The sequence below is a fragment of the Oncorhynchus masou genome, chromosome 17 (assembly GCF_036934945.1).
Source record: "Oncorhynchus masou masou isolate Uvic2021 chromosome 17, UVic_Omas_1.1, whole genome shotgun sequence".
Classification (NCBI taxonomy): Eukaryota; Metazoa; Chordata; class Actinopteri; order Salmoniformes; family Salmonidae; genus Oncorhynchus; species Oncorhynchus masou.
This window is the reverse complement of record NC_088228.1, coordinates 34481386-34500776: the sequence shown is the minus strand read 5'-3', so window position 1 is coordinate 34500776 and position 19391 is coordinate 34481386. Positions and strand designations below refer to the sequence as shown.

Below are 19391 nucleotides of genomic sequence, written 5' to 3'. Positions count from 1 at the left end.
CTCGATTCCAGACAGCTCACATTTCACCAATCAAAAAACATTCTAGACTCTTCCAGAAGAAAACAATTTCTACTAATACTAATAATACTAGTGCTATGATCAAAACTGCAGTATAGTCCAGTTTTGATATTTTATTATGCCTTTACCCCAACAACCAACAACTTAGAACAACTGAAATTCATTGTATGGGATATTCAAGGAGGAAACATACAGTAGTGAGAACTTGCTTTCTTAGAGAGAACCCTTTCTTCTTAGAAAGACATAGTAAGATAATCTTGTCAATTGATAGCCTACAAGAAATTAGAGAATACCAAAACTTTTGCAAAAATGCCGATAAATTGAGACTAATGTGAGAATCACAAAATGAGCCTTAAAATGACTGTTCAGAGATGCAATACTATCTTTTCTCAGTAGTAATTTCCCAAAAGTCACATTCTTGAAACCAAACAAAATGTTGCGCAAAACAAAAAGTGCAAATAAATCATCCTAAAATCAGATGCATACACTCAGTTCTCTCTAAGATTTAGTTGGCTGTACAGTGGTTGACCTGCTTGTTTATGTTCTTAATATGAATACCTCTATGTACACATCTCTCTCTCCTTCAGCATGGAAGTCTGTAACACCACAGTTGAGTGTAAAAACATTTTTTTTTTAAAGAATCCCTTTTAAATATAAAATGTTTCCCCATCTTGTGGCAGGAAGTCAAATCGAAGTCCATTCTGGTTCAAGCGCACTCTCAGTTCTTCTGTGAATACTATTATACCTCAGCCTGTGCTCATCATCCTCTTCCTCCAGTTTCATTTTAGTCTTCACTCCTTCCCTTAACAGAAGCATCGTAACAGGAACAGTACCAGCGTCCACTCCAGTTCACACACTCATGGGGAGGAATGATTTGTGTTCAAAGTTCACAATAAAAAGGGGGGTAAAATAAACGTTTTGTGTTTATTTCAGGGTTTGGAACAGACATTATTTTTCAATTGTTTCGTTCTGAACAGAACCATTATTTTTTTCATTCTGAAGAGTTCTGAAACGGTTCAAACACCAAAACAGTACTGGTTTATATCGTTCCTTTCTGTTCCTTTTTAAGCATCTTAAATATATATTTATAATTTGCTCAACATTAAATTACTAATCAGTGTGGATACAGCAGCTTGCTGTGGAGCGGGTTAAATTGTATTTCGTCATAACAGCATGGTTTAATCATAATTAAAGACAAACATACACACTGAGCTGCCAGTCACAGTGTAGGGTGTGAGATGCAACTGACATTTTGAGGGTGAAGAGAGAGCGAGGATGGAGGAAGCTTGCCTTGAAATGCTGGGCAACTTGTTATGACATGGATTATCTGAATTAGGCCCACAGAATTATACCTACGGAGGAGCGGCTTCTATGGAGGAATCTTTAATGTCTTTGAACCTCCGAGTTGATTTAACATTAGACCAGAGCAAACGTTAGCTCGCTAGCTAACAAGCTTGTGTGTACAGAGCAGCATTATAATTAAAAACACATCTTTCCCTTTTGTAGTTAATAAAACCAATGTGAAACATGATAACTATAGTATCCTTCACTAGCAGTGAAATACACGCTTGTTACGTCGTCAGTAGGATACAGTAACCTATGCTTCAGAGGGGAGGGGCAGGTAGCCTACACACACACACGCACTAGCAAAGATTTCCAGCTGGCAGGCAGACGTGAGGGCTTTGTATTGGCGCTTTGTTGCAATTTTTGTGGGACTGGGAAAAAATGCCTGGAACGTGAAAGAACGTTATGTAACCGGTTCCCATCCTTTTAAAATAACGGTTCTGTTCCGGAACTGTATAGATCAGTTTCATTTTCGATTCGGGTTCTGTTCCTCAAATAATTTCTTTATTTTCCGGTTTTCAGTTGTGTTCCCTGAACCGGTTTATTGTTTCGCCTCCAGAGTAGAGTCATCTCCCCAGCAGCTTCTCCCAGAGGGTCTAGCAGAGCACTGAGAGAGGTGGCCCTCCTGAGCCAGTGGTAGAGTTGGGGTGTAAGTCTGCCTGGGGTGGGGATGAGGTGTTGGTTGTTGCAGGAGGTGTTATTGAGGTTTGATGGTGATGGAGGTCTAGGAGTTGTTGGCAGCGTTCTCGTTACTGGGGGAGTTGGAGGAGGATGAAGAGGAGGAGGAAGGGGAGAAGTTCATTCCTGATAGTCCCGGGGGGTCTGTAGCTGTATTCTGTCCACTAAGACTCTTTCTGCACACTGGACATGTGTCGTGCTGAGGGAGGAAGAGTAGGACACAGACAAAAGAGGTTCAGCTGACATCTGCTTCAATGAGAACACATACATTCACACCACTTCATTTAAATGAATGAAAATGTGGTGTAAACGCAGCCCACATACTTGTTCCAGCCATGGTACTATACAGTCATTGTGAAACAGGTGATTGCACGGAAGTTGCCTGACAGTCTCCCCGACACTGTAGTCTTCTTTGCACACAGGACATTCTAAACTGGAACCTAGAATTAAAGAGAACCAATTTTGTGGTGAAGTATTCCTTTAATATGACCTTTGAACTCTGGGGTTGCTTGATAATTTGTTGACTCACCCACATGTTCCTCTGTGATCTGGATGGTGGGCAGGGTCTTTATCCTCTCTCTGTCAGCAGGAGGAGGACCCGTGTTCTCAAACTGATTCAATAACTACAGGGCAGAGAGGGAAAGTTGTATTATTAGGTTGTGGAAATGTCACCAGCATTTGATGTCATTGCATGTAATTGAATCCCCTTGTGAAGTGTAGAGGATTTGGGTATACCTGGGTAATGATAGCATCAAGTCCATTGGCACCCCAAGCATAGTCCATTGGATTTGAGTGTAGCATGCCCCTATCAAGAATATTCCAAGAAATTACTAGAAACTCAAAGCAACTAGTATGTTCACAGACACAACATAGAGTATGAGGGTATTTATATAATAACACATACCATGGTCCCATCCCAATGTTTGGAGCCATGGCTGTGGGTGCTATGATTCCATTTACTAGCTGCTGGATGATTCTGCAGAGGGACAATGAGAAACATCTTAGTCATTTCCTGAATTCCTTCCTCAAGGAAACTGAACCATGTCGCTACACAAGCAAGCATCCTTCCTTTCTCATCTCCTCTCAAAAGGGCAAGCAAGCTGTAAAGTGTTCAATACCCCTCTAAAGTGGGTACTCCCTCGTGTCTCTGTCCCTGTCGCCGTGGGATGTGTCGTCCCCGTGGTTGCCGGGCACTATACCGTTGCCGTGATGCCATCTCCCGTTCCCGCCGGTTCTCCGTCTCGCGGTTGTCTTCCGTCGGCATCCCCGCTCGGAGGTCAAAATTCTCATCAAAGATCCCCAGAGAAAACTGTCCGTATCCGGGCGGAAATGTAAACATGTGCTGGTGGTCCATAATCTGAGGGGGGAGGACAAATGGAAAAACATACGGTCACTACCTTGAAGTCCAACCAAGCTGCATAAATTCATGAGGAACAAATGTTGAGTTGAGGAACATATCAGTTCTGTGTCACTAACCTCGAAAGTCGGACGGTTCTGATCGCTGGTGGAGGCAATGGATGTGGACTCATTTTCAGTGCTGGAAAGAAATATCAGAAGTGTTCTCATCTTATCTTCAACTATGAACCAATGTGGGACACAGACAGTACTCTTAATGGAGAATTGCTGCTGAAAGTGTTTCAAACTCTGATAGAAAAGCAGATAATACTGTACCTTCTTTCCTCTGATAGCTCTTCAATGAAGCCAGATTCACACTGTGGACAGGTGTAGTCCTGCAGGAAGGCAGAGATACATCGTATTTATAACATAATCATACATTTGCATCAGTCAGTCTCATACACTTTCATGTTTTTATTTGATCTAAAGCAAAACAAAACAAAAACATCCCTATGGAGGCTATGTAAGTACCGGGGAATTAAGATCGTTAGCTAACTTCAACCAGATGTGGCTTGAATTAAAAATAATAATAATACAAGTTGGCTATTGACCTCACACTTTGATAATTTTAACAATAGCTGATGATCTATTCAATGATCCATTGCTAATGGGAGATATTTGATCTCTCTTGGATTCCAAAAGAAGCTACCTTTGGAGGGGCTAGGGACCAATGTCCCTGTTTATCTGGCAAGCTGTCAGAATCATGAACAGATAGACAGACACGCTGTCATTGGAAGAGCATTTACTGGTTAGCTTTTTCATTTAGCTAATTTAGCTAGCGCCTCAACTAATCCAACAAGACACGGAGGCATGGTCTCGGAACATCCTAACAGACAAACTACACGCTATCTTGGTAGCTGGCTAGATTATAAATTAAATCAGCTGTCAAATGACAAAAACACACCTGTCAACGTGAACGTTCTAGCTACAACCCAACGTTTAGCGTCAGCTAGCTGTCACGCTTCAGTCAGAGGCAATCGTGAATGAAATAACGTAAACCCCACTTAGCTGGCCATGGTTTTCTTTTCTAAACGACAAAAACCTCTATGGAATGCTTACCGGGAGACGAGGGTTGATCTCTGCTGAACATTGGTGACAAAAAAACCGACAGAGCCGTAGGGGAGCTTCAGCCATCTTCTGATTCTTTACCAGACAACCGAGGCGGAACGTGTAAGGGTAGCGACAACGGACATAACTCGCTGCCTTCGGGTTCGATTTGCAAGACGGACCGGAAGCGGAAACGAGTTTAGCAACAGCTAGCTCATAACAGCGAATACAGATCTAGCTAGCTGCAGTTATGGAGTCCGGAGATACAGGTAAAACTTCGCAATAATATGCAATATTTGAAATTGGTTGTAGTTTGGTAGCTACTTCTTACTAGAATAATACCTGAGTTGATGCCACCCGAGCTAGTTAAAACTAGCTAATCCGTTTTTACCAACCCAGGCCTGCTTCTCTTGTGTGTGGCAACAAACACGTTTGTGACTTTACTAAAATACTCTCAAAGAGCAATTACAAAGCGATCCCCTCTTGTGACTAACATTATTGGTAACAGTACAAACAGACAAGTGTTCCAAACTCATCTGCTGACTGTCTCTTTTATTCCCACTGCAGGGAGAGGAGGCTGGAACAACAAGTTCCGGCCACCTCAGAAGAACAGGATGAGTGTGAACATTCTCCGTCAGGAGGAGCTGATCGCCCAGAAGAAGCGCGAGATTGAGGCTAAGATGGCAGAGCAAGCCAAGACCAAGAGCCTTCAGACTCCCAACAGGCCACTGCCACCAAGGTACAGCAGACCTGGGTTTCTGAAACACTACAAATAGGTCTACCTCTATACTTAATCCCAGCTGGAAGTACTTGATTGGTCCACTTGACTGGTTGACTACAGCCATTCATTTTGACTTCCTATCCCCACAGTTTACCCAGTTTACAGGGTCCGTCTTCGAACAATAACAAGTATGTGAATGACGGAAGTTTCTTACAGCAGTTTATGAAGCTGCAGAAGGACAAACCCTGCCCTGACTCTGGTGAGATGGGTAGCTCTTTTGTCTTAATGTGTTTCAATAGAAAATGTGTTAGGGCTTTATTTTGATGTTACAGAAATTGAAGTAAAACAACAACACAGTAATAATTTATGAATTACTTGTTTCTTCTGGATTCATTAAACAATTAAGGAAGCACTGCAGTGAGTCTTAACCCAATTCTGTACCCTCTCCAGGCTCCAGCAATGACACCAAAGCCCCATCTTCATCCATCCCCAGTCCGTCGTCAGGAGTGTCTCAGCCCCAGAAGAAGAGCATTCTCATTGGCAAGCGTCCCGGTCTAGGCATCAGCAGCATGCTGAACCAGTTTAAGAACTACTCCCAGTCAAAGAAGACCCCGCTTCGCCCCCAAAGGCCTAGCATATTCAGCTCCCCAGATGATGATGATGATGAGGAGGAGGAGGTTGATGATTTAAGCTTCCTCGAGATCAAAGGTAATCAATGATCTGGTTTTAGACATCTAAGGACTGCCAGTAGCCTGGGTGCTGGTCGGATTCTTGTTGTTGTCATTTCACCCATGTCACTGACTGTGTATTCTGATGACAGTAGCTGCTTGTCTGAGAGTAGTGCTTTTCCTGAGTTTGCATAGCCTTCTACAGTAAAGGTAAGGTACTCATAGCCCTCTTAAAGTTTCTCCCCCAGAGGACCCAGACACACGACTTATCCTGGACAAGATGGCAGCCTTTGTGGCTGAGGGAGGGCCTGAGCTAGAGAGAAAGGCCAAGGAAAACTACAAGGACAACCCTGTTTTCTCGTAAGTCTGTATGACTTAGTTCAGCATGTCGAATTTATATTATGTGTTGTATGTAATGTGGCCTCTTTGTCCTGATATAAAGATCTGTTCCTTTTCCACTTTACAGATTCTTGTATGATAAGAACAGCCGGGACTATCTTTATTACCGAAAGAGAGTTGCTGAACTACGAAAGGATAACCCAAAACCTGAGACGCCGTCATGTTCTAATGGTAAGATTACCTATATCGGTTCTCTCTCTCTTACGCTCTCTCACATATATGCTTGGTCACAGCTCCAAAGACTGCAGATGAAAATAACACCATTCAATCTATCTTTATACATGTGAATGATATATACATAGTTGAAGTCAGAGGTTTACATACACTTAGGTTGGAGTCATTAAAACTAATTTTTCAACCACTCCACAAGTTTATTTTTTACAAACGATAGCTTTGGCTAGTCGGTTAGGACATCTACTTTGTGCATGACACAAGTCATTTTCCCAACAATTGCTTACAGTATTCCACTTATAATTCCAGTGGGTCAGAAGTTTACATACACAAAATTGACTGTGCCTTTAAAAAGCTTGGAAAATTCCAGAAAATTATGTCATGGCTTTAGAATCTTCTGATAGGCTAATTGAGTATTATTACTCTACTATTATGCTGACATTTCACATTCTTAAAATAAAGTGGGGATCCTAACTAACCAAAGACTAGGAATTTTTATGAGGATTAAATGCCAGGAATTCGGATAAACTGAGTTTACATACATCTTAGCCAAATGCATTTAAACTTCTGACTTCGTGTGCGTGTATATATATTTATTTATTTATATATTAGAGGTCGACCGATTATGATTTTAACGCCGATACCGATTTATTGGAGGACCAAAAAAGCCAATTCCGATTTAATTGCAGATTTAAAAAATAAAATGTATTTGTAATATTGACAATTACAACAATACTGAATTAACACTTATTTTAACTTAATATAATACATCAATAAAATCTATTTAGCCTCAAGTAGATAATGGAACATGTTCAATTTGGTTTAAATAATGCAAAAACAAAGTGTTGGAGAAGAATGAAAAGTGCATTATGTGCGATGTAAGAAAGCTATTCCCAGGTAAGAAGTTTTAGGTTGTAGTTATTATAGGACTATTTCCCTCTATACCATTTGTATTTCATTAACCTTTGACTATTGGATGTTCTTATAGCCACTCTAGTATTGCCAGTGTAACAGTATAGCTTCCGTCCCTCTCCTTGCTCCTCCCTGGGCTCACAACGACAACAGCCACCACATCGAAGCAGTGTTACCCATGCAGAGCAAGGGAAACAACCACCCCAAGGCTCAGAGCAAGTGAAGTTTGAAACGCTATTAGCGCACGCTAACTAGCCAGCCATTTCAATTCGGTCACACCAGCCTCATCTCGGGAGTTGATAAGTTTGAAGTCATAAACAGTGCAATGCTTGACGCACAACGAAAAGCTGCTGAGAAAACGCACGAACGTGCTGTTTGAATGAATGTTTACGCGCCTGCTTCTGCCTACCACCGCTCAGTCAGATACTTGTATGCTCAGTCAGATTATATGCAACACAGGACACACTAGATAATATCTAGTAATATCATCAACCATGTGTAGTTAACTAGTGATGATTGTTTTTTATAAGATCATTTTAATGCTAGCTAGGAACTTACCTTGGCTTACTGCATTTGCGTAACATTTGCGTAACTCCTTGTGGAGTGCAACGAGAGAGGCAGGTCGTTATTGCGTTGGACTATTGCAAGATTGGATCCCCGAGCTGACTTATGAAAACTTGAAATCGTCCCTAATTAAATCGGCCATTCCGATTAATTGGTCGACCACTAATATGTATATATGTACATATATGTATATATACGTGTGTGTATATATGTATACGTGTGTGTATATATGTATACGTGTATATATGTATACGTGTGTGTATATATATATATGTGTGTGTGTGTGTGTGTGTATATATATATACACACACACACACGTGTGTGTATGTTATGTATGTATGTATGTATATACACACACACACACAGTGATTTCAGAAAGTATTCAGACCCCTTGACTTTTTCCACATTTTGTTACATTGCAGCCTTATTCTAAAATTGATTAAATAGTTTTTTCCCCTGATCAATATACATACAATACCCCATAATGCCAAAGCAAAAAAAGTTTTTTTGAATTTCTTGCAAATGTACTAAAAATGTAAAACATATCACATTAACATAAGCATTCAGACCCTTTACTCAGTACTTTGTTGAAGCACCTTTTGCAGCGATTTTCAGCCTCAAGTCTTCTTGGGTATGACGCTACAATCTTGGCACACCTATATTTGGAGTTTCTTGCATTATTCTCTGCACATCCTCTCAAGCTCTGTCAGGTTGGATGGGGAGCGTCACTGCACAAGTCCGGGCTCTGGCTGGGCCACTCAAGGATGTTCAAAGACCTGTCCCGAAGTCACTCCTGCATTGTCTTGGCTGTGTGCTTAGGGTAGTTGTCCCGTTGGAAGGTGAACTTTCGCCCCAGTCTGAAGTCCTGAGTGCTCTGGAGCAGGTTTTCATCAAGGATCTCTCTATACTTTGCTCCGTTCATCTTTCTCTCGATCCTGACTAGTCTCCCAGTCCCTGCTGCTGAAAACATCCCCACGGCATGATGCAGCTACCCATGCTTCACTGTAGGAATGGTTTCATCTTGTTTCTCATGGTCTGAATCCTTTAGGTGCCTTTTGGCAAACTCCAAGTGGGCTGTCATGTGCCTTTTACTGAGGAGTGGCTTCCGTCTGGCCACTCTACCATAAAGGCCTGATTGGTGGATTGCTGCAGAGATGGTTGTCCTTCTGGAAGGTTCTCCCATCTCCACAGAGGAACTCTGGAGCTCTGTCAGTGACCATCGGGTTCTTGGTCACCTCCCTGACCAAGGCCCTTCTCCCCTGATTGCTCAATTTGGCCGCGCGGTCAGCTCGAGGAAGAGTCTTGGTAGTTCCAAACTTTTTCCTTTTAAGAATGATGGAGGCCACTGTGTTTTGGGGGACCTTCAATGCTGCAGAAGTGTTGTGGTACCCTTCTCCAGATCTGTGCCTCAACACAATCCTGTCTCGGAGCTCTAATGACAATTCCTTTGACCTCATGGCTTGGTTTTTGCTCTGACATGCACTGTCAACTGTATGTTATGTAGGTGTGTGTGCCTTTCCAAATCATGTAAAATCAATAGAATTTACCACAGGTGGACTCACATCAAGTTGTAGAAACATTAAGGGTGATCAATGGAAACAGGATGCACCTGAGCTCAATTAAGTCTCAAAACAAAGGGTCTGAATACTTATGTAAATAAGGTATGTTTTTTATTTGCAAACATTTCTAAAAACCCGTTTTCACTTTGTCATTATGGGGTATTGTGTGTAGATTGATGAGAAATGTTTTATTTAATCAATTTTAGAATAAGTCTAATGTAACAAAATGTGGAAAAAGTCAAGGTGTCTGAATACTTTCCGAATGCACTGTTTTTGTGTGTGTTGTGTATGTATGTATGTATGTATGTATGTATGTATGTATGTATGTATGCATACATACAGTAGTACCAGTCAAACGTTTGGACAAACGTACTCATTCCAGGGTATTTCTTCATTTTTACTATATTCTACATGGAATCATGTAGTAACCCAAAAAGTTTGAAATAAATCAAAATGTTATAATTGAGATAATTTAAAGTAGCCACCCTTTGCCTTGATGACAGCTTTGCACACTCTTGGCATTCTCTCAACCAGCTTCATGAGGTAGTCACCTAGAATGCATTTCAATTAAAAGCTTTGTCTTGTTAAGTTAATTTGTGGAATTTATTTTCTTGTTAATGCATTTGAGTCAATCAGTTGTATTGTGACGAGGTAGGGGTGGTATTCGGAAGATAGCCCTATTTGGTAAATGACCAAGTCCATATGGCAAGAACAACACAAATAAGTAAAGAAACGACAGTCCATCATTACTTTAAGACATGATGATCAGTCAGCCGGAAAATTTCAAGAACTTTGAAAGTTTCTTCAAGTGCAGTCACAAAAACCATCAAGCGCTATGATGAAACTGGCTCTCATGAGGACCGCCACAGGAAAGGAAGACCCAGAGTTACCTCTGCTGCAGAGAATACATGTATTAGAGTTACCAGCCTCAGAAATTGCAGCCCAAATAAATGCTTCACAGAGGTCAAGTAACACTGTGTTACTTGACTGTGTTAATCAGACCTTCATGGTTGAAATGCTGCAAAGAAACCACTACTAAAGGACACCAATAAGAAGAGTTGCTTGGGCCAAGAAACACGAGCAAATGAACATTACAGCTGTGGAAATTTGTCCTATGGCCTATTGAGTCTTTTTTTTTTTTTTTTGGTTCCAACCGCAGCATTCAGCTACGATACAACATCCCTTCTAGTTTGCGCTTAGTCCCACTATCATTTATTTTTAAACAGGACAATGACCCCAAACACACCTCCAGCGCTGCATCAGATGACCTGGCCTCCACAAACACCTTACCTCAACCCAAATGAGATGGTTTGGTATGAGTTGGACCAGAGTGAAGGAAAAGCAGCCAACAAGTGCTCAGCATGTGGGACCTCCTTAAAGACAGTTGGAAAAGCATTCCTTATGATGCTGGTTGAGAGAATGCCAAGAGTGTGCAAAGCTGTCATCAAGGCAAAGGGTGGCTACTTTGAAGAATCTAAAATATATTTTGATTCAACCCTTTTGTTTTGGTTACTACATGATTCCATACGTGTTTTCATGTTTTCACTATTATTCTACAATTTTAGAAAATAATTAAAAAATAAAGAAAAACACTTGAATGAGTAAGTGTGTCCAAACTTTTGACTGGTACTGTATATTGCCCTCCTTGGAGAGTTTGTTTATTTTGAAAGGTACCATTGCACACACAAGCGATGAGGGCCGACGCTTCAAATGACACACTTATTTACTGAAAACTACTAAGTCCTTCACGACAGACAGCATTTACCATGCCCACTGTTCATGGGGTTATTTATTCAAAAATTAGGCCTATATTTTAATATCAGATCCACTTCCCCAATCACCACCATGTCCCCCTGCTCCTCCTCCCTCCTCCCTCTTCTTATCCCCTACTGGCTGTAGACTGGTGTGTGAGGGCCAGTTGAGTACAGTACGGTAGTAGTGTGAGTTGAGCCCCAGTACTGATAGGCTGCTTAAAGTCTCCCCCCCAGTGGACGAGGAGACCCAGAGGGTGGCTGAGAAGCTGGCCAGTTTTGTGGCTGACGGAGGCCCCGAGGTGGAAGCCATCGCCGCCCAGCACAACAAAGACAACCCCGCATTCAGGTTAGTGATAGTCTCGGATATTGTAATGAGTGTTTTAATGCATTGATCCAATTGCATTTTTATTGATCCCCAATAAGAAATTGATTTGTCATAGGTTTTTTAATAATGTATGCAATACTAACATGTAAGTTGGACAAAATAACGTTAAAGATGGCTTATTTCTTGTTCGTCTTCTCAGTTTTCTTTATGACCTCCAAAGCCCCGCCCATCACTTCTACAAGGAGAAGGTGGAGGAGTACCGCCAGGCCAAAAGGGACCAGAGCCCCCCAATCAAGCAGGAGCCCGGAGTGGGGTTCACGAGGCCAGCTGCTCCTCCCCTGATCTATCCTCCCTCACCTTCTCAGTACCCCAACCTGCTGGGACAGGTGAAGCTCGAGCCGGGTCTGGAGATAAAAGAGGAAGTAGCAGGGCCCCCCATGGTTAAGAGGAAGCGGAAGAGCCGCTGGGGATCAGAGGATGACAAGGTGGATCTGTCGCTGCCACTCATCATCATCCCCAAGGAGGAAGAGCCAGAGCCCAGCCCGTGTCTTTCTGGTACACCCACACACGTACACAGCCTCTCTTGTATCACACAGAAATCAAATCAAATTTAATTGGTCACTTACACATATTTTGCCGACGTTATCTCGGGTGTAACGAAATGCTTATGTTCCTAGCTCCAACAGTGCAGTAATACCTAACAACACAAAACAATACACGCAAATCCCAAAAATTAAGAAATATTACAACGAAGAGACAGTTGTTTTAGTATATCTTAGACTAAAAATAGTGTTTGTAAGGTATGTCTATCCTGGCCCTGTGTTGTGTCCATCCATGCGGGGTGTGTGTTTCAGTTCATGAACTGAGAGATCTGGGCTATAAGAAGGGAAAGCCTGTGGGCCTGGTTGGGGTAACAGAGCTCTCAGATGACCAGAAGAAACAGCTCAAAGAGCAACAGGAGGTACTGCATGACCGACAGACAGAGCACAATACACAATGGCAGCAAATTGTATTTTCACTGTTTGAATTGTTGGGGACTTGGCAGTGTTAATCATTTTAGTATTTTGGGCATGGTTTGGTATGGGAGTGCCCAGCATACTTCAAACCTAGCCTCTAACAAGGCAAGATGGGCTCAGTTGCGTCCGTTCTCAGCTGTCTCTGAAACCTTGACTGAGGTGTGTCCGGCCTGCACATGCATGTGTGCCTTTGTTCTCACCCCAGATGCAGGAGATGTTTGACATGATCATGAAGCATAAGCGTGCCATGGCAGAGATGCAGGTGATGTGGGAGAAGGCGGTGAGGGACCACTCCCACGAGTACGACAGTGATGAGGAAGTGGACCAGCAGGCTGGCACCTGGGAGCACCGCCTACGGCACATGGAGATGGAGAAAACGCGTGGTAAGATTCATGAAGACAATGGCCATGTTCGAGATCATCAAAACCGTGATGTATCATTGGTAAATTCTGACTGACTGATCTATAAATAATATTGAGTAGTTATTTATGATACAAGGAGATTTGTAGCTCAGTCAGTCTCAACTTTAAAGTCAGCTGCAATGTCAAATGCGCATAATGTGTTTGTTAAGTGAAAGGACTTTTGAATGTGAGGTTTGATTCTTGAAAAGATCAGTTTATTACAACGAGAATTTTTGTTTAATCAACGACTACTTTCAGAACATTTTGTCAACAATTCATTAATGAACTCTGAGAGATACTTCTTCATATTAACCTGGCCTCGTTCAATCTGAATGTTCAAAACGTTGTGTCCTACTGAACGCACCCCTGACGTAATTTTGTGTTGACGTAAATGGCTACTTGTCTTTTCCTCCAGAGTGGGCGGAGTCGCTGACTGACATGGGAAAGGGGAAGCACTTCATTGGTGACTTCCTACCTCCAGAGGAGCTGGAGAAGTTCATGGAGACCTTCAAGGCACTCAAGGTCAGTTCCAAATCTTCTCCCCAACTTTTCTCTTTGCCACTTAACCCTTGACCCCTTCGTTGCCTTGCCTCAGCCAAAAAGGAATTACCGGTGAACCACCATTTGGGGAACACATACTCTATTCACATGATCTCATGTTCTTGCATTGGGTTTTGTGGTGTTCTGCAGGAAGGCCGCGACCCAGACTACTCGGAGTACAAGGATTTTAAGCTAACGGTGGAGAACCTCGGTTTTCAGATGCTCATGAAGATGGGCTGGAAGGAGGGCGATGGTCTTGGCTCTGACGGACAGGGCATCAAGGCCCCTGTCCACAGGTGTGGGACTGTCGAATTCACAGACACATAGTATACACACTTGGACTCAGGCATAGTCACACGAAGACATTTAAAAACTGGACATGAACACGCACACCATTGTCTGATACAAGGTCTTCTACACAGCTTATACACAGCTAACCAGCTGCTGTGGTTTGGTTTTCTCCAGGGGAATCACGGCTATTGACGGGGCAGGGTTTGGCGTGGACCGGCCCGCTGAGCTCTCAGGACAGGATGATGAGTATGACGCTTTCAGAAAGAGGATGATGCTAGCCTACCGCTTCAGGCCTAACCCACTGGTAATTACAACATAATATGCAAGCTGTTCTGTTCAGATGACCTGGCATCGGTAAGAGTTTTTGGTAACACGTCTTTTCTCTGTTTTCAGAACAATCCAAGGAGACCATACTACTGATGTAGAGACCTGAATTTGGCCGACTGTCAAATGTACTTGTTTAAACCACCAACAGTGGCATGATGGCCCAGTTATGCCTTTCACTTTGTTGTGGGAACAAACTGTAGGACACTCAGTAATAGTAATTTCCTCTAGATTGTGTGGAATTTTATAGTTGTTGATAAATTGTTTAGGTTGGAGAATAAATAAGAGGGACAGATTTGTCGGATTTAAGTTGTCTAAGACTCAGTTGATGTTCTTACGCAACTGCAGAATCAAAGTATCATATTTGATAAATTGGATGGCTAGGGTATAATTGTGATGGCTTATCTGATTTTACAGTCACGATTCAAAACACAGAACGACCTATCAACACTACCTGTCCTCTCTGTATTGTGATGTCTATCTTTTTGTTTGGATTTTAATTTCTTCACATGTTCAAGATGCTACTTGACAATGACCGTAACCAAAATACATAATTTGACTGGTAATAAATGGCTTTGTAGTTAGTTATTTCTGTACATGGGTTTGCTGTGGTTGTTTTGATCACCCTTCAAAGATTTGAACACAGTGTTAACACATCGTAAATGTATTATTTACATCGTAAATTCCAGCAACGAATGTGAAATGCTTCACTGCGAACAATAAAAAAAATTAATTGTCTTTAATGTGTAGTATTGGAGTATGCTTGTCGCTGATCATAGCCCTCTCTGACTTGTGGAAACCAATTTTACACTGAACAAAAATATAACCGCAACATGTAAAGTGCTGGTCCCATTTTTCATGAGCTGATGTAACAACAACAAAAAAAGTTCCATATTCAATCTTATTTCTCATGTTTTGTGCACATTTGTTTGCATCCCTGTTATTGAGCATTTCTCCTATGCCAAGATAATCCATCTACCTGACAGGTGTGGCATATCAAGAAGCTGATTAAATAGCATGATCATTACACAGGTGCATCCTGTGTTGGGGACAAAAGGCCACTTTAAAATGTGCAGTTTTGTCACACTACACAATGCCACAGATGTCTGAAGTTTTGAGGGAGTGTGCAATTGGCATGCGGACTGCAGGAATGTCCACCAGAGCTGTTGCCAGAGAATGTAATGTTAATTTCTCTACCATAAACTGCCTCCAACATCATTTGAGAATTTGGCAGTACTTCCAAACGGCCTCACAGCCACAGACCACGTGTAACCACGCCAGCCCAGGGGTGCTGAGGAGTATTTCTGTCCTTCTGTGGGGAAAAACTAATTCTGATTGGCTGGGTCTGGCTTCCTAGTGGGTGGGCCTAGGCTCACCCATGGCTGCACCCATGCCCAATCATGTGAAATCCATAGATTAGGGCCTAATAAATTTATTTCAATTGACTGTTTTCTTTTAATGACCTGTAAAAACTCAGTAAAATCTTTGGAATTGTTACATGTTGAGTTTATATTTTTGTTCAGTATATATATTTTTTCAATTCTGACAAACTCCAATTCCACAGTTTAGATCAAATAAAGATATTTATCTACAAGATAAAGTGAAAGTCCATTACACAATGTGTAAAATACTACTTCTATTAGTGAATGTTTATTTCACCGAGCAATTAAATAATTAAATAATTCAAAATATTCAAAGATATCATTTGAATTGTATGAACTTATAATAGATAAAAATACAACATCAAACTGTAGCATGATTAATTCAACTTTCACTTCATATAAAAAAAAACTATAAAAGAAAAAGACAACCAAGAAATGATAAGGGAGTTTTGTATGTGTGTTTGTTATTGCAAATAGCACATTTTCATTATTGTACGGCATTGCAGGGGTGCAAGGAGCAATAGTTGAAATTAGTGTTGTATAATGTGTACTAGAGGTACACCTGGGGAAACGTTCAGCAATAGGCAACATTTTGGAACTTTCAGGTAGAAATATGCTATGTAGAATAAGGAATCGCATCGGCTCTTCGTACCATTTCTATCTCCAACATTTGGCTACTGAACGTGGCCCTGATGCCCATCTTATTCTGGTGGTTGAAGAGTTTTGTAACCCTGATAGGGTCTCCTCGAAAACCTGCAACTTCATCCTCGTAGTCATACCCCCTCCCATACCTGTATGTATTGGGTATCATAACCCCTCCATTATCACCCCCAGGGTTTGACAACCACGGCAGTCATTTAATGAGGGTAACAGATCTCTGAAATCAGAGCTTCAGTTTGCCATTCCCTGGGGGTTAACACCAGTTAAATATAACACAGATCGGCCAGCTAAGCAAAAGAGACCCCCTGGAGCGCAACATCAGCCAATGGGCAACACAAGTGTTGGCCTCTGAAGCTGAGGTAGCTGGATACTTGTGTAGTGGGTTGGCCAGTATGCAGTCAGGTCAGCACCACTGACTGCACTCCTGTGACCAGACATGGGGCAAAATGTTGTGGATTATGTAAAACGTTCAACGTTTTATTTTATTTGTGGTGCCTTTGATATGTGCATATTTGTGTCCCTAAATCTGTCCTAAATTGTTACATGTATTTCAGTCCTCAATTGTTTTTTGTGTAAACCGTCAAATTGGTTCTAGGACATATTAAAAGACAAAGTACATTTTGTGAAGGCAGCGGGTGTGAAGTATAAAAAAAGTCTGGGACAATGTTGACCGTTTCTGTGTACCTTTTGTTACTTTGATTTACGAGTCAAAACTGAGAGTGGAATACGTAAAATAGCTTGTTTTTCATTTCTGAATTTAAAAAACGAAAATTGGAAATCTACTTGTTTTCTTACTTATTGTGACAAAATTGGACATGGAAAAACTGAAAATAAATAACATTTATTCAGGTTGGCAGCACAACGATTTTACAGCATAAAGAAATTATTAGACTGTTCGAAGATCTTTTTTTATTTTTACTAATGTTAATTTATGAAGTTAGCATACCAATAGAACAAACTCAACAAATACTGAACAAAGTTGGTTTACACTAGCTGAAGAGCTAGCCATCACTACCTGGCTAGCTAGCACTAGCTGGCTACTGACTAGTTAGCAGGCAGACTAGCTAGCCCTACCTGGTTACTGGCTATAGTCATGCTAGTTAGTAACGTAAACTCGTACATCGCCTTGGTCCGTACAATTGCCCTTATTTTAGCGCCCCAAAAACGTAATACTTCCAGATCAACTGTAATGTCAAAACCATTGTAAAGCACAATTTCTCTCCTTTCCAACAAAATAAATGGCATGCCCTAAACGCTGCCCGTTTTTGCATAATTCAAGCAGGCAATGAGCCCCGTCGGGTCTTTTAAAAAATGGCGGGTGAGGATGCGAAACTAATGTGTGATAGTCAGGATGAGAGATGTCGTGTGGGAAAACTGTTGTTTTTTTTCACTCGATCTGTCCAATTTATCACCCTATTTATCACCTTTATCACCCAATTTATCACACTATAAAGAGTTTATATAATGTGTCATTACATACCTATTTGAAGGTTTGTGTCGAATTTGAATCAGGTTTTTAAGGGCGGTGCTAAAGAGGCTTTTTGATTATTTTTTTTTAAATAAATGTATTTTATTTATAATACAAAAATCAACTTACATTGCTACATCAAACATGTCTAGCAAACCAAACACAGGTATTAACAATGCTCAAACATACAAAAAATATAACAATTTAAGTGCAATTATATTCACTCTGAAAATATCTTATTATAATGATTCATGAAGATGTTATTATTTTTGTTATTCACTAGGGTTAGTGTTTTAATAAGATAATTAAATTCAATCAGAAAAATTGGTAATTTTGGTGTAGAATTTTGGAATTTTTGTTTGTGTAGAAAGTAATTGGCAACAAGAATGAAAAAAATAACAATAATTTCAGTGGTTTTGTTATCATTGCAATATTAACATATTATATATTTTATGTTAAAATTATAGGCAGTGTTCATAATGGTTAATAAGTACCGTGCAAGGTTTTCCCAAAATTCGGACACAAATTTACATTCAAAGAACAAGTGAGACAGATTCTCACCTTCTTTTTCACAGAAAACACAGATATCATCAATAGCCACAAAGCCACAAATTAAATCATAGAATTACATGGATATATCTTATGCAAAATGTTGAAGTGCACTTACTTAACTTTGTTTGGTATACAGTATTTGTAAGGTCTTAACCATGCATTTTTCCAGACAATGTCAGGAATAAGCATAGTTCCAGAAAAACTTTCCTCTCGGTGTAAGTTGGTTTTGTGAATGAAGAATTTGTCTTATATATTTATTAAGCAAGATTTCTCAAGTAAGCCCACACCTTCCAATCTGAGTTCTGGATAAACTTTGTGATCATTCCCAAAATTAAGATGACTTTTCATAAAGTGTCGTTAGACCACTGGGAACGGCTTTGATCACAGAAATAAACTCTAAAATGTATTGGAAAATCTTTCAATGTTATAAATTGTTCATATGTGAGAATATTACCCTTGTTGTCGAAAATATCAAGGACAAAGTCAATATTCCTTTCATGCCAGCTGGGGTGGAACAATGACTTATTCCTTACAGTTATGTCTGAATTATTCCACAAAAGAGCTTTATGAGGGGAAAAATTGTGCAGGAAATACATTTTCCAGGCAGAGGCTTTGAGAATGATGATCGCATGCAATGATGACGCAAAAAAATGATTAGGTACCCCGTCACCGTCCATTTCTTGATTTTAAACGATGAGAGAAGTGCTACACCTGGTGGAGAGAGATTGTAAGACAGAAATAGTTGCTTTATGCGTGCTGTACGTTACGACATGACACGCCACGATGTAACGGAGGGTCCGTCTTTTCAACTTTTCTCTAATACTATAGAGCCATTACCATGTCGATCAACGCTTGAATAGAAACCTAGTTCACACATTTGTACGGAATGGGGTGAGTTTACGTTAGCTAGTGGATAGTCCAGAGACGTGACCAGATGAATGAACTCAAGTCAATCCGGTCACCAATGGTAAGTGCTTGCCATTCAACTATTAATCAAGTTTAGTTGGCTGTGAGTGAGTAATGTGTGCGTGTTTCTGTGTCTGTCTATCTGTCAGTGGCTGAGTTTATGTATGTGTGTGATGAGGCACAGCTAGCTAGTCTATTAAAGCCAAGTGTGTGTGTGTGAGTGAATGTGTGGCTTGGGAAAGAGAGAGAAGTGGGGTATGTGTAGCCCATGCAACCTAGCTAGCTATGTAGCTAGT

The 19391-nt window shown here is 40.9% G+C and overlaps 2 protein-coding genes across 3 annotated transcripts; one reads left to right on the top strand and one right to left on the bottom strand.

Annotated features, from left to right (window-relative positions):
• Nucleotides 1–116: 116 nt before the first annotated feature.
• On the bottom strand, nucleotides 117–4649 carry LOC135558918 (E3 ubiquitin-protein ligase RNF126-like). 2 transcript variants are annotated; one of them, XM_064993144.1, is made up of 9 exons: nucleotides 4495–4649; nucleotides 3712–3770; nucleotides 3517–3577; nucleotides 3159–3397; nucleotides 2945–3016; nucleotides 2776–2845; nucleotides 2570–2663; nucleotides 2365–2480; nucleotides 117–2239 (listed from the first exon to the last, which is right to left on the bottom strand). In XM_064993144.1, the coding sequence occupies exons 1-9, from the start codon at nucleotides 4567–4569 to the stop codon at nucleotides 2087–2089; spliced, it is 939 nt and encodes a 312-aa protein (XP_064849216.1). In that variant the 5' UTR covers nucleotides 4570–4649; the 3' UTR covers nucleotides 117–2086. The 2 variants fall into 2 exon arrangements, with proteins under 2 accessions (XP_064849216.1, XP_064849217.1); XM_064993145.1 differs by having other exon boundaries at nucleotides 3240–3397.
• Nucleotides 4650–4663: 14 nt separating this feature from the next.
• sugp1 (SURP and G patch domain containing 1) lies at nucleotides 4664–14870 on the top strand. Its single transcript, XM_064993142.1, has 14 exons — nucleotides 4664–4751; nucleotides 5050–5221; nucleotides 5353–5462; nucleotides 5654–5911; nucleotides 6108–6231; nucleotides 6338–6441; nucleotides 11453–11576; nucleotides 11755–12110; nucleotides 12410–12516; nucleotides 12777–12954; nucleotides 13388–13494; nucleotides 13663–13808; nucleotides 13978–14107; nucleotides 14197–14870. The coding sequence occupies exons 1-14, from the start codon at nucleotides 4733–4735 to the stop codon at nucleotides 14221–14223; spliced, it is 1962 nt and encodes a 653-aa protein (XP_064849214.1). The 5' UTR covers nucleotides 4664–4732; the 3' UTR covers nucleotides 14224–14870.
• Nucleotides 14871–19391: the final 4521 nt, after the last annotated feature.

What these genes read in the sequence shown, in the direction of transcription:
- LOC135558918 (XM_064993144.1), bottom strand. Translation starts at nt 4,569, where the DNA reads ATGGCTGAAGCTCCCCTACGGCTCTGTCGGTTTTTTTGTCACCAATGT. An exon ending in AGAACCGTCCGACTTTCGAG is followed by an intron (nt 3,398 to 3,516) that starts GTTAGTGACACA and finishes CTCCCCCCTCAG; the next exon opens with ATTATGGACCACCAGCACAT. An exon ending in GATCACAGAGGAACATGTGG is followed by an intron (nt 2,481 to 2,569) that starts GTGAGTCAACAA and finishes CTTTAATTCTAG; the next exon opens with GTTCCAGTTTAGAATGTCCT.
- sugp1 (XM_064993142.1), top strand. An exon ending in CAAACCCTGCCCTGACTCTG is followed by an intron (nt 5,463 to 5,653) that starts GTGAGATGGGTA and finishes TACCCTCTCCAG; the next exon opens with GCTCCAGCAATGACACCAAA. An exon ending in AAGCTTCCTCGAGATCAAAG is followed by an intron (nt 5,912 to 6,107) that starts GTAATCAATGAT and finishes GCCCTCTTAAAG; the next exon opens with TTTCTCCCCCAGAGGACCCA.